We start from the raw sequence: 13,662 nt of genomic DNA on the forward strand, positions 1-13,662 counted from the left end.
TGATGACGAATAATGCTTCAGAAATGCAATTATTCGTGATGCGCGTGAGCGTGAGGGCTCATAACCTGTTGAGGGACACACAATAGAAGTGATGTATTGTGGTGAGGAAAGAAAGCTAGGCTAGTGTTGTTGGTCTGGAAATAAGTAGTGGTGGCTGCGTAGGTATTACCTCTGACAAGAGATTTCTAATCCCTAACTATGTCATATAATTATAGACACGGTTACCCACTAGTATAGCTAATCGATAAGCTATTAGAAATGAATGAATGAATGACAGCTTAATTGATTCTACGATATGGACTACCTATGGTTAGACAGACTGTACATGCGACCTTGAGGACCAAATTATTATGGAGTGGTCGTATAGGCCATCTAACAAGCCATTACGAACCTAATCACTTGTTGAGGCCTTCAGGCCGATTGCGAAGGCTTGGCCCCATAACCATAGCCTTGACATAAGCCCCTTTCTGTCTCCAGTATCCATACTTTGTGTTGCGTGCCCTAGACATACCGCCTGTGTGCTGAGTGCAGCACTTGGGTCAATTGCCCATAGATAGCCCTTCCGTAGCTGCAGCCTTCGAGACTTAGTCCGATCATCGTCACCAATACAACCCTCGTGCCTATATTGTCAACACTTTTGGTTATTCCCAAGTATCCGGCTTGAAATCGCTAGCGTAAATCTCACAATTCTACTACTTTATCCTTCTAAGTCCTAGAAATAGCTTTGCTATAGCTGTGCGTATGTAGAAAGAGATATAGTAAGGACAGGCGCAGTAGTTTAGCTAGAGTAAGGCATATAAAAGAAAGTATTGCCTCGAGTCAGAGAAATTACAGAAACTCAGATATTAACGGTCCAACCTAATTACCTACTCTATGCACCTGATTTATTGGCCATATCGCATCAAGTCATGGTGTCCGGGAGTGCTTTCTTTACCAGGAAAAAAACTCGCGTTGAAATATTTAGGGAGTGTTTCCTAATCCTGAGAACCCTGGTTTCTGCCCCCTCCTTCGTTAGAACGAGTGTTGGTCATTTCCTCTGCCTATTCGTGAGAGGTCCTGACATCGGCGCCTTTATGCATTTCATATCGCTCACGTGCCCCCCTGTCCGTTCCCTCTCCGAAAATCCACAAGATATGCCTGTGCCAGACCAATTTTCCATATTGGAAGTCCCGTGATTTAGAAATTTCATATAACCGTCAATAGGGCTACAAGGCAGTCCAGAAGTGCAGCACGTATACCACACGGGCTGCCTAGAGGCATGTCAAACAGCCACAACCATGATTCTCGATACACACGCCGCTGCAGCAATCGCGACGATTCCATCACTCATCTGATCAGTAGTCATGTTATTCATATTATTTCCTCACCAAAGGATACAAAAATGACGTACTTCCGCGAGCAATGCATCTCGGCTCAAGCATGGCCAACAACGGGTCATCACCGGAAGGGACCGCGAGAGCGACGGCGCAGAAGGTGTTGAGGAGTGTGAGGGTGAAGCGCATATTAACAACTGGGATTTTGGCAGAGGTTTGTTGGAGTTTGATGCTAGTAATACCAAAGCTAGTCTGAGATATCTGTCTGATACTAGATAGATAAGTGTAAGATAGACTCCGAAAAACTAAGTATATAAGGTAGAAGAGATGGGGGTTTTATATCTCTTGGATAATTTTTCTCAGGGAGCTGCATTTTTTACTCGAATTTGGTGTTCTGAGGTACAGCTCCTGGCTCCGGCGATGAGATTCTCGAAGAACGACATGTCCAGTCTATCTGCAATGCGCGTACTTGTCCGAGATACGTATTACCTGCTTGGTTTATCTTGTGTTCGGAAGGAATTCCAATATTTTTGATCAATTTCTGTACTCATTTCCGGAAGATGCCTTCAGTCCTTCGCAGGAGAGAGCATAGCGATTTGTCGATAAGTGTAACGGGTTGCGAAATACGTTTTGCGTTCGTTTTCTTGTTGTGTCTCAATAAGCCATTATAGCTTGGTTTATCCTTGTCGTACATCTTTATCATTGGTCTTGTCCATTTTATGATACAAGTCTTTTTTCTTGGTCTACTAGACCGCCACTGAACCTATCACCTCAAAAGCCTGATTATACCGCATTACTTAAACGCCTTGGGTATGCTTACATGGCCCAGCCAGCACCTCGTGGACACAAGTGAATGAGGCCACAAAACACACAATTTGCAAAAAGTAGTATCTTGCAGAGATTCGACATGCGGCTTAGAAGCCGCGAGGTTCAGTGTCTACTCGAATTTGGAATTATTGCCACTACGAGGAAATATTGGCGGATTTCTCTTGATCTATACTTGCGGTTGCGATAGGTGGGATCATTGGAAACACCTTGAGGAGAGTCACTGCTTGAGGGAAAGAGTAGCAGTCACCGCCGTTGTATAATGAAGTCATATTCATGTTCGACTTGCACACAGCTCATGTGGTCGATAGGGTATACCCTTCGGCGGAAGACACTTGACCCCATAGAAATGCAATACGTCAGCAAGTAATGAAGATATTTTACTGCCATTGCAAATTCCAGTCTCTGATGCCTCGAGGTTTTGATTCCTGTGTGCCCGCCGAAGCCTATTTAGGCTCATGAGGATCTGGGTATACAATCCTTCTGCTGTGCCAAGCCCTTTAACCCAAGTTTTCGTAACACAGATAGAGGCGCAGCAAAGCGCGTCTTATTAGTAAGTGCCTGCTTAAGATATACGAGGCAAACAATACGGGAGAGGCTCGCTCACATGCTGGGCTTGAACAGGGTGTTGGAGTGTCCGGGATAACGGCTCGGCGTTTGCCAACTCGTTATCTAGGTATGGAAAAGGGACCCAGGATGCAGAGACCGTTACTATTAACAGTGCATCGAATTGCATTGCTTGTCGTGAAGCAGACCTACCCAAAATTGGCGCGTGTCACCCTTTTCTGACACCAAGCTGACGGGCTACCTGCAGATCGTTCTACAACGGCAGTCCCAACCGCATGCGAAGCATCCCGTCCGCGCCTTCCAAAAGCTGTGCCGCATCAGACACGAGCAATAGACGAGACACCTGCACCTGTAAATGCCAGTTTGCCAACAGATTTGCTGACAGACTGATTGATTTAGTCAGCTTGTCTCCATCATTAGACTTGTCCCCTTTCCTAACGCGAATTTTCATCTCGCCTGTTTTTACGTTACTGTCGCACTTGGTCTGTTTCATTCTAGGTTGTGTCTGCTCAATTGCCCTACCGTCATTACCGCCCTTTTGCCCCTGCGAAGAGCATTCTTCTCATCAAAAAACTACCGGAGAGTCGGTCAGCTGTTGGATTCTGAGTTGTTCAGCCATAATTGCCGAGCCCGATTCTGATCATTCGGGGTCAAGATTGTTTTGAAAGCGGCAGCAGGAATTCTTCTTGTCGTACTGCACCTCTTTCCACCCACTTTTGCGTGCCGTCAAACCGCATCATATGCGATGGAGCGGCTCCTACTACTGCTTATCCTCATGATCAGCACGGTGTTGGGACGACTCGAGGTCGACTTAGATGACAAAGGTGCATACCATCATGACTTCTTCAAGCCCATAATTAACTAAATACCACAGCCTCTATCAAGCAAGCAGCCTCTCAGGTGGCCGAGGACTTGCTCACATTCTACCATGGGGACGAACCCGGCAACGTACCCGGCATTCTCCCCGGCCCACCACCTGACGGGCCCTACTACTGGTGGATCGGAGGTGCCCTTTGGGGGACCCTTCTCGACTATCGTCTGGTAAGCAGCGGCATCACTGTTTGCAGAGCTTGGATTATGACATCAAAGGAGACTAATAATCCTGCCATGATAGTATACAGGTGACACGAAATACGATGACATTATCATGGAGGCCATGACACACCAAGTAGGCGATGACAAGGACTTCATGCCATTAAATTGGACCGCGTCCATGGGTAACGACGACCAGGCCTTCTGGGCTTTCGCCGCCCTCATAGCTGTCGAGTCGCGCTTCACCAACCCGCCGGAGGATTCGGGGCTCGACTGGCTGGCCTTGGCGCAAGCTGTGTTCAACGAGCAGACCCTTCCGGAGCGGCGTGTCGCTACAGAAAACTGTAAAGACGGACTGCGGTGGCAAGTGTTCAGTTTCAATACTGGCTGGGATTATGTAAACACCATCGCCAACGCCGCGTACTTCAACATTGGAGCCCGCCTGGCCCGCTACACTGACAACGGAACCTACGCTGAGGTGGCTGGAGATACGTGGGACTGGTTGACAAGTCATGGGTACATCGATGACCAAGGGAATGTCTATGACGGTGCTCATGAGCCCAAGGACTGTAGAGACATCAACCAGTTTCAGTTCTCGTACAATGCTGCTGTACTCATTCAGGGCGCCGCATTTTTGTACAACATGGTAAGTCCTTCCCCCCCACCCCCCGCTGGGGCCAAACGCATTTTTTACAGTGAATCTGCTTGAGAAGTCAGTTTAACCATCAAGACTAACCCCCCGATAGACCGAAGGCTCGGCACAAGAACTCTGGAAATCCCGCATCGACCTCCTACTCAACCGCACCCTTACAGCCTTCTTCCCCAACGGAACAGCCGTCGAATTCGACTGCGAGCGCGGTAAATCGTGTACGGTCGACATGAAGTCCTTCAAGGGCTACCTGCATCGCTGGCTCGCCTCGACCACCATCCTGGCCACCTACACGGCCCCCAAGATCCTCCCCGTGCTGCGCACCTCAACCGAGGCCGCCGTCGCCCAGTGCACAGGAGGTAACAACCAGCGTCAATGCGGCTTCAGGTGGGAGACAGGTGTCTTTGACCCCGACGGTTTCGACCAAGCAGGGGCTGTGCAGCAGATGGATGTGCTTGGCGCGCTCCTGAGCTTGCTCGTCACGCCCGATGCAGTGCCCGTTACGAATAGTACAGGCGGCACGAGTAAGGGGGATTCGGGCGCTGGATCGAGTCTGCCGCAACGTACGCAATATAGAGATATCACAGCGGCGGATCGGGCCGGGGCAGCCATTCTAACGGTGGTGTTGTTGATTTCGGTGGCGGTCGTATTTGGTTGGATGAGTTTTTGGCGAGACTAACTAGCTAAAGATTTGTAGAACTGAGCCAGTGTACATATGATGTTCATTTAGAAACCAATGGAGACATATTGGTTGTTTTTGTGAATCGCATATACGTCTTATACAGTGATATCTGTTCTAACAACCTCACCTAGAGAAAAAATGAACAAAAGCGAATTAAGACAAGTCTTCGAGATAAAGATATGTAAATATGTGTGACGCTGTAACCTATGGTATAAGAAGGGCAGGGAGAGGGGAGAGGGGAGGAAGACCCGGGGGGAGGTTATTCAAAAAATCTCGCTTATCATTCTGCCTTATAGATGCCTACGGCTTGTTAAGGCAGTGAGCTCCTATATCTTATAACTAGTAGATAATAGGCCCTTTGGTATCCTTAAGCGTGCGTACTATACCTAAGTTAAAATTCAAGTACTTATCCGATTCGGCCCCTGTAGATAAAACTAATTTTATCAGAGTCTATTCTGAAGTATGTAAGGCTACCACTAAAGAGATTATAAAATCCGGTCAGAATACGACCGGTAATTAGCCTGTTTTACGTTGTTTAAGCCCTTTCACACCTAGCAATCTAGTAGGATAAGGCTATATAGCCGGGCACAACCTCTGACCTAAAGTGCAAGGGAATGCACATAATAAAAGACTGGATAAGCCCAGATTCGAGCGCGAAGTGCTCAAATTGTTAGATCTTTTGGTATATATGGGGCAGTTGGTTACGGGCAGCCATTCCTAACGTAGAGGCCCTAATAGCACACCTACCATAAGTCGTCAAATCCGTAATATGGCTAGAAACCAGAGTCTAACATTAAAGCCCTTATTTTAAATGCCGCTAATGGTATAGAGAATAAGGAGATCGAATCAGCCGCTGAAAAGCAAAGAATACCTCCTTGCTGGAGGAAATAGCCCGGCTAAAAAGGGGTACGAAGCGTAAGGTCATCCCGAACCCGAATAGGCGGCTTACGGACATTGGAGAAGCAGTGGCGGCTGTATAGCCAATCCCTGAGAATATAATATAAATCCCTGAAGCTCAAGGGCTAGTGTTGTGGTTGTTGAAGAAGAAGATAGTGAGGTCAGCAGTAATGAAGGGTAGACAGTGAGCCGGAATCACTCCGCAAGAATACAAGATCGGGGTGCGTAATGAAGACACCAAGATGTATTTAGAAAATTTAGCTTCTGAGCTTCAGTGCATATTTATCTTGGTTTTATACCTACTGGTTGTCTAGTTGTATATAAATGAAGTACTAACGTACCCCACGGTCCAATTGAACACTTTCGCGCATTTCCGTACAACCTAGGTTTTATCCCTTATTTTCCACCTTCTACAATGGCACGTAATTGGGAAGAAAGCGATATTCAATTAGCGCTTCAAGCGCTTCAAAATAACCCCAAACTAAGCGTACGATCCGTAGCACGGATCTATAATGTCCCTCATACAACCTTACGTCACCGATATCGCGGCGGTACTTCACGACAGGATATACGATCACCAACGCAAAAGCTTACCTATTCCGAAGAAGACGCGATCGTACACTACATAGTCGACCTAGATTCACGATCATTTCCTCCTCGAATAAGTGGTGTTGAAGATATGGCAAATCGACTACTCCACCAACGCGACGCAGGACGCGTCGGTATTAACTGGGCTTCGAGCTTCGTACGACGACAACCAGACCTCCGGACGCGTTTTAATCGAAAAATCGACTACCAGAGAGTCCTCTTCGAAGATCCCGACGCGTACCGCGCGTGGTTTTATCTCGTATGGAATACAATTAATAAGTATGGAATTCAAGAGGAGGATATCTATAATTTTGACGAGACTGGGTTTCTTATGGGTCAAATCTCATCCGAGATAGTTGTAACGACCTCTGGTCGACGTGGAAGACCTAGAGCAGTACAGCAAGGGAATAGGGAATGGGTTACAGTTATCCAGGGCGTCGGATCGGACGGCTATACTATCCCTCCGTATATCATCTTTGCTGGTAAAACTCACCTATCTTCGTGGTACGAAAATAGCCTACTACCAAAGGATTGGGTTATCGCGGTTACGAAAAATGGCTGGACTACAAATGAAAGCGGCGAGGACTGGATTCGACATTTCGACCAACATACAAAGCTTCGTACGAAAGGTGTTTATCGCCTCTTAATTCTCGACGGCCACGAGAGCCACCACTCGACCGCTTTCGAGCTCTACTGTAAAGAGAACTCTATTATCACACTCTGTATGCCTGCTCATTCGTCGCATAAGCTCCAACCTCTCGATATCGGCTGTTTTCGTGCACTGAAAAGAGCGTACGGTAAAGAAATTGAGGATCTTATGCGGGCACATATTACCCATATCTCGAAGGAGGACTTCCTCTCCGCGTTCTTAAAAGCGTTTCAGGCAACTTTTACGATATCAAATATCCAAGGAGGTTTCCGAGGGGCAGGACTCGTACCGTACGATCCGGAATATGTGATTTCACAGTTAGATGTGAAGTTACATACTCCAACACCTCCGGGTACCTCGTCTGGCCTTCCTATTATCTGGGAGTCGAAGACCCCAAATAACCCAATTGAGGCACAATCCCAGACCAAATACGTGAAAAACCGAGTTATACGGCATCAAAATAGCTCTCCGACAGCTACACTTACTGCACTTGACCAGTTTGCGAAGGGTACGACGCAGGTTATGCACCGGCTTGCTCTTTTAGAGGGTGAGAACGCCGCGCTTCGAAAGGCAAATGAGATACTTAGCCGGCGGCGTTATACGAGAAAAAAACGTTTACAGTATGGAGGATCACTTCGTATACAAGCTGGAGAAGATTTACAGTCTCAGAAGCTAGTTAACGGAGAGTTAGATAATAAATCGCGCTGGAGTCGTAGTCGTACGAGGAGGCCAGAGATACTTCAGCAACGCTGTAGGACGTGCGGAGAGCCCGGTCATAATATGCGTACTTGTCAGAATAGTAAAGAGATATCTGAAGAAGATAGTTCCGAGTAGTTTTAATTATTTTTTTACGTTATAGTTGAATTGACTTATGTCTTATTGTACGAGGTCTTAAGAAGTGTTCAATTGGACCGTGGGGTACGTTAGCATTTTTTTACGAATTCATCGATGACAGCCACATCAAATCGAGATGAAAACCATGCTATTCAGGTAGCTGAGAACTTTAGGTTGTACAGCCAGATCTGTGGTTATTCTCTAGAGTTCTAGGTTTCGTGTATTCTTGTGTCATTAGTATCGCTGGAGTTAGGGTAACAAAGAATATTTAAGGGCCAAGCCAAGTATTATCTCTAGTCTACAACGCATTTTCGAAGAACACATAGCTGCCAGGAAATATTCAACTGCAATAAAAACTAAGTACTCAGGATATTCGCATGAACATTTCCGAGAAGTAAGCACCCCTGGGGCGGCGGGTTGTTATGCAAATTATAGGGGAGTTTTTAGAGTTCCATTTCTGGCTAGTAGTACTCGTGGAAGAAGACGAATCGGCCCACGTCGAAGCTCTCCTAGTTGAAGAATTTGTCAACCGTAAAATGTAGGGCCGTGATGGGATTGGAGGTATTAGATCAGAGGATGGGCTTAGGTCCTGCCAATAGTGCTACCGAATTCCTGGACGACCTTGGTACAATGCCCCTTACGCATTTAAGTAACGGAATGCAGCTCCTTGAGTGTTTCTCATGGTACATCCCACAACTTCTTTTGCCTGTAAACGACCTTTTTAAATAAAGGTTGACGCGTTGGAGTTCGCACGTTTAAGCTTAATCTTCTGCCAGTGTGAGTTGATTGAAAAAAAAAAGTAAAGTACAGAAGCCTAGGAAAGTGAAGACCCAGTGAGAAGTTATTCAAGCACACCGGCCATCGTCCATTCAATACCCTGGAGGAAAAGAGGCTCTTTGGGCTGGTTATCCGTATAGGCTGTCAAGCAACTGATTATGACGGTGTTGAACCAAAAAGCGAACATGGTACTACAGTCGCCCCACATCGTCAAGACATGGATGGTTGTATCTGTACGACTTTTATATTGCAAGCCTAATGTCGCTTCTGTACCCTGGCCTGTGATGTATGTCTTATCTTGCCCATATCGTTGATTGGTGGTTGTGCGAGATGACCCGCAGGAGGTTGTTTTCCATACAGAGTACCATTAATTTCGACTCGGCTCTGGTCATTTGAATATTATCCGTTTATTGCACTGTTGACATGTTTGAGGTCAGATACCCAACGGAAGATGCAGCTGTCTGCGATGGGCGAACTATAGAGAACGTTTGCGAGTGCTGCTATCAATCGTTATTCGATTTTATCTTGGAGTACGTACCTTTCCTGGATTGGTCGGTTCTCAGGCCGTCAAGTAACATGTCATCTGTGACTTTTTGTTGAATCCAGAAACGAACATCTTGAAGGTATTCTCTGCCGAGTCTTCAAAATTTCCGAGGAACTGGATTACCAGTGGCTTCTGAGCTTGGGCCGACAGCTGACTGTTTGACAGCTTATGCAGGGCGGTAGTTGCGTGCATTCGGCTTTGGTGACTCGCTGGTTATTGTAAGACGCATGCTCTGGCACATTACCTGTGGCCCAAATGGGGGAAACCTGTGCATTAACTGTATACGCAAGCTTGCAACCAGAAAGTTTCCCACAGGCTTGGTTATGTTTATATTGCGGGCCGTCCCTCCGCAAGTCGTGGTGATCAGTACATCCCTGTGTTCTCCAATTTCGAAAGTTCTGAGATTCTCGTACTTCGAGGCCGAAGTTAGGTTAACTTCGTATTTGTTTCACATGATGGCCTGAGTTCCCAGACTGGTCTATGCTTGACACAAGCTCGTAACTGCTCGCAGATCTTGGGACCGTCCAAGCCAGTCTAGTAGGTATGTCATGTGTCTGAGCCTTCTTGCTTCATTTCACTGTTTTAGTTAAAAGTTCCGTACAATAGCAAGTGAACATATAAAGTAGGTTATGTAATGCCGGCTTAGCATGGATTATGCTCTCGCAATAGCTGACCACGCAGAGTAACAGAACAGACGAAGTTTTCCGGTAACTCGAATGGAGCAGGCTCTCCTTGACTCTCAGGCTGTATAGGGAAGGATACCGCTGCTGTCAGTATAGAAACCTACCCGCAAATCAATCCAAGCCGAAGACCCCAGGAGGCACCACAAAGCTGACAGGGCTCAACTGCAACAGCAAAAAAACCGATACCAAGGCTTGGAGGCCAACTGCAACAACCCCGGCATACCTCTTCCAATGATAGCCTGCACAGTACAACACCCGGAGTAATACTGATCTGACAAGTGCCACTTGACTCCAACGACATGGCACTGAGGTCCAACAACCCAATAGTCCAAGATAGGAATGGCTTATGCCACACCTCGCTCATGACCATTGTGACAAGATCTAAAGAAAATACCCGAAACTCTTCTCTATATCTACATATTTCCGTGCCATTTTCGCTTTCCTTTACGGCCAGTACCGACCCATATATTCCAAACCCACGACAAGCGCAGATAGAGAAAGCATGATTGCCCATGGAAGTAAACCCTATGCGCTTATTGTGCGTTTGGAATATATGTGTTAGGGGCCGTAAAGAAAGCCGAAAAAGGTGTGAAAATGGGTGGATGGGGACAAGGGGGCTATTCGCGGTCCAGAATTTCGCAAGGCGCTGCGTGTTATCTGTTTCACATCTGGTTTTCCAAGTCGTCAGTTTGGTTAGTTTAGGAACATCTTAGAGCACAAAGCTTTTTAAGGCAAGGCTGTACTTGTGTTCATTTTGTTCTAAGGGTGCGGCGGAACTGTTAGTTTGGAGAGGGATTCTTATAATGATAATGTACTTATGAGATCAGGTCTGACCATCAGCATTGTGATTAGTGTGATGCTTTCTAAGATTAAACCAGTCTGACTACAATTGCCAAACATTTTGTGTTAAGCTGAAGTATAGGCAAGAAAATATGTCTATGGTACTGAGCTGAAAAGAGCTCCCTGGAAAGTATGGGGTTCTTGAGTGAGTAATGTTGGGCATTAGAGGAGTGATAGCTAAGAGTCCTGAATAATACCTTCAGGCTCCATGACAGCTATCAAACTTGAGGAATTGGACCCCCAAGTGTCTTTCACTGATGGGCCACGGGCATCGGCTTCCATAAGATAACAAAGACATTGTACTTTTATGCTTAGATAAGAGTTAACGAGATATGTAGTGTTACTGTATTTCTGAGGTACGCCGGCCACATCGGCGATATCGTAGCCAACCATGTTCTGTAGTTGTTTGTTGGCTTTGCAAATGTTGCCTCCGAACCACTGATGCTGTGCACGCGCCCCAGAGGTGTCATGAGCATAGGGTCTGTTCAAAATCATAGAGTGTGTCAAGGTACAGAACGAATGTCCTCACACTCGGAACGAGCCTAGTTGGCATTGGTTGCTATGCACCTGCAAAGTACATGTTTATGTTATAGTTCTTAGCTAGGAAATTTGACTAAGCTGGTTATTATTATCCTGATTTTCTTGGCCACCTGCACTTGAGGTGGTGCAACACAAGGCCAAGGGCACCCAGAAAACGCTGTGTGACTGGGCTCAATCTCAAAATCCAACTACCGGCCTGTGTTCATCGCTTGTGTCAACGCTAAGCGCCTGGAGAATGGACTGAGGCTGCGTTCACGTGGCTCCCGCCTTGGGGGTGGTGCACTTGGTTTGTTGTCTTCGATATCGCGACCTCGTGATCCTCTGGCCGATACTCTTGGGCTTGGGCTTCTGGGTGGTTGGCGATGACCACGTGATGATCTAGAGCGGAATCGTCGCTGTTGCCTTCGCGGAAGTGATCTGCTTGGAGAGTCCCTTCTGGAAAGCCTGGGGCGATCTTCTTGTCTTGCAGGTGAGAAATCATCAGAAAGTGATCTAGACCTGGAACGACGATTTATTGGCGGGCTCAACTGGCGCGGCTTCGAGGATTGAGGCCGAGTCGGCCGCTCATCGTCATTGACTGAATCGTACGACTCTGCTCGCCCCAGCGGTGGCGGGCTGCGCGATTCACTCCTCCGGGAGGGTAACGGCGAGCTGCTAGGAGCTTTCCGAGCTGGAGGCGGTGAAGGTGATCTGCCTGTGGAAATGGTGGACACAGAGTCGAAAGACGCCGCTCTACGCCTCTTAAGAACCTGCCGCGCTGGAGCCTTTCCATCGTCGGAGTCCTCGTCAGCGCGCTCCAACTCGCGCTTTCTGGCCCTCTCAGCCTCAAGTTTAGCTAGCTCCTCATCGGCAACACCCTTTCTGTTTGCAGGTCAGTGACTGCGGTTGCAAATCTGGGCGAGTCAACTTACTTGCTCGACAGAGCATCAGGTGTGTCGCTTGCTAACTTCGGTATAAGCTTTGGATTGAGAAGTTGTTGAGTCCGAGATGGTCTCGGGATATATGGTCTTTCCTGAGCGCTGGCTTTGCACTCATATGAGTAGTGTCGTGCTGAGTGAGTTAGCCCGGGAAGTTTTATATTGGGAGCAAGCCCAACGGTGACTTATCTCGTTTGAGGCATTTTTGGCATTGTACGTTTGCCGGCGTAGCCTTAGAAGGACCTCGACGATACATGGTGATGTGATAAATCGACTTACGATGAAGGCGATGAAGCTGTTTAGCAAGAGTTGAGGTTGACTTGAGGCTTGGATGATGATCCGCAAAGTTCGGTTAGTAGTAAGTATGCGACTAAACGGTATTAAACAAACACTAGGCTCGGCTCTTAAAACCTTTGTTACCTGAGCTTCCAGACATCATGGGGCACAATGCAAACAATTTGATTTTGCTTCAAGAGCTGAGCCCCACTTCTCTCCCAGCTCTCGTCAACCTCCTCCAACAGCCCACCGACTCGGCTCCTGCCGGCAGACAAGCACAGGTGGTTGCGGCGCTAAATTACTTTACTAACGCCCCCTCTAGAAGTGCTAGGCGTTTCTATGCCTGGCCTGGCAGTTGACCGTGCTGAGACTGGTCGCAAGCGAGAAATCTGACTTGAAAGCCTTGGAACCCTTGAACCTTTTTTTTGGATCGATTTCGACTCCGTACTGTACGTCAATCCATCCAAGTCTTTCAGTTCTCACATCTTATGCCGCAAAAGTGCATTGCACGGCGTACCGCATCTCCTCTTGTCTTGATCCCGCTCGCACGCATTTGTCACCAAGCCTCGTCATTGTTGCGAATAGGGTATCTCGGGACGAGCATGGCACTTCTCTGACCGTTACTCGACCTAGGCTACGCTACCCTCACCCAATCCCCGAACTCAATCCGAAGCTCACCTTGCCTGCCTCACTTCACCCGCCTCACCTCACCTGCACCTCGAACCTCGTCGCCAGATCAGCCTTTCCCTACGCCGCACAGCGACAGTGTGCGCCTGACAAAGTCGGCGGCTGCAATATTCGTATCACCGATAGCCGCGCATCCAGCAAATTCGACACCGACATTGCGGACGTTTGATTTGCGACGGTGTTAAGAGTCCTCGTGCGACGTCGACTTCCTCGCCCCCCTTCCACAGACTTACTTCTTTCAACGACACCAGTTCTCGGTGCTGCTTCGTCCACAGTCACTCGCCACATTCGGACCTCAAATCTTTTAGTGTTAGGCATTGGGGGACTTTCAACAGCGGGACGGACCAGGAGACAACCGAGAA

The 13,662-nt window shown here is 47.6% G+C and overlaps 2 protein-coding genes across 2 annotated transcripts; one reads left to right on the forward strand and one right to left on the reverse strand.

Annotated features, from left to right (window-relative positions):
* Positions 1-3,572: 3,572 nt before the first annotated feature.
* On the forward strand, positions 3,573-5,065 carry BCR38DRAFT_351183 (glycoside hydrolase; the record flags this gene model as incomplete). Its single annotated transcript, XM_040856626.1, has 3 exons — positions 3,573-3,746; positions 3,820-4,383; positions 4,484-5,065. Coding segments are annotated over 3 exons (1,320 nt in total), but the record flags the coding sequence as incomplete, so codon positions are not given.
* A 6,452-nt stretch (positions 5,066-11,517) lies between these two features.
* On the reverse strand, positions 11,518-12,683 carry BCR38DRAFT_59418 (zinc knuckle-domain-containing protein). Its single transcript, XM_040865508.1, has 3 exons — positions 12,527-12,683; positions 12,332-12,467; positions 11,518-12,281 (listed from the first exon to the last, which is right to left on the reverse strand). Exons 1-3 carry the CDS (start codon positions 12,591-12,593, stop codon positions 11,609-11,611), a joined length of 876 nt encoding a protein of 291 aa, XP_040712142.1. The 5' UTR covers positions 12,594-12,683; the 3' UTR covers positions 11,518-11,608.
* Between the last annotated feature and the right edge of the window lie 979 nt (positions 12,684-13,662).

This window comes from Pseudomassariella vexata (genome assembly GCF_002105095.1).
Source record: "Pseudomassariella vexata strain CBS 129021 chromosome Unknown BCR38scaffold_13, whole genome shotgun sequence".
Lineage (NCBI taxonomy): Eukaryota > Fungi > Ascomycota > Sordariomycetes > Amphisphaeriales > Pseudomassariaceae > Pseudomassariella > Pseudomassariella vexata.

What these genes read in the sequence shown, in the direction of transcription:
- BCR38DRAFT_59418 (XM_040865508.1), bottom strand. Translation starts at nt 12,593, where the DNA reads ATGTATCGTCGAGGTCCTTCTAAGGCTACGCCGGCAAACGTACAATGC. An exon ending in CCAAAAATGCCTCAAACGAG is followed by an intron (nt 12,468 to 12,526) that starts ATAAGTCACCGT and finishes CTCACTCAGCAC; the next exon opens with GACACTACTCATATGAGTGC. An exon ending in CCTGATGCTCTGTCGAGCAA is followed by an intron (nt 12,282 to 12,331) that starts GTAAGTTGACTC and finishes ACCTGCAAACAG; the next exon opens with AAAGGGTGTTGCCGATGAGG.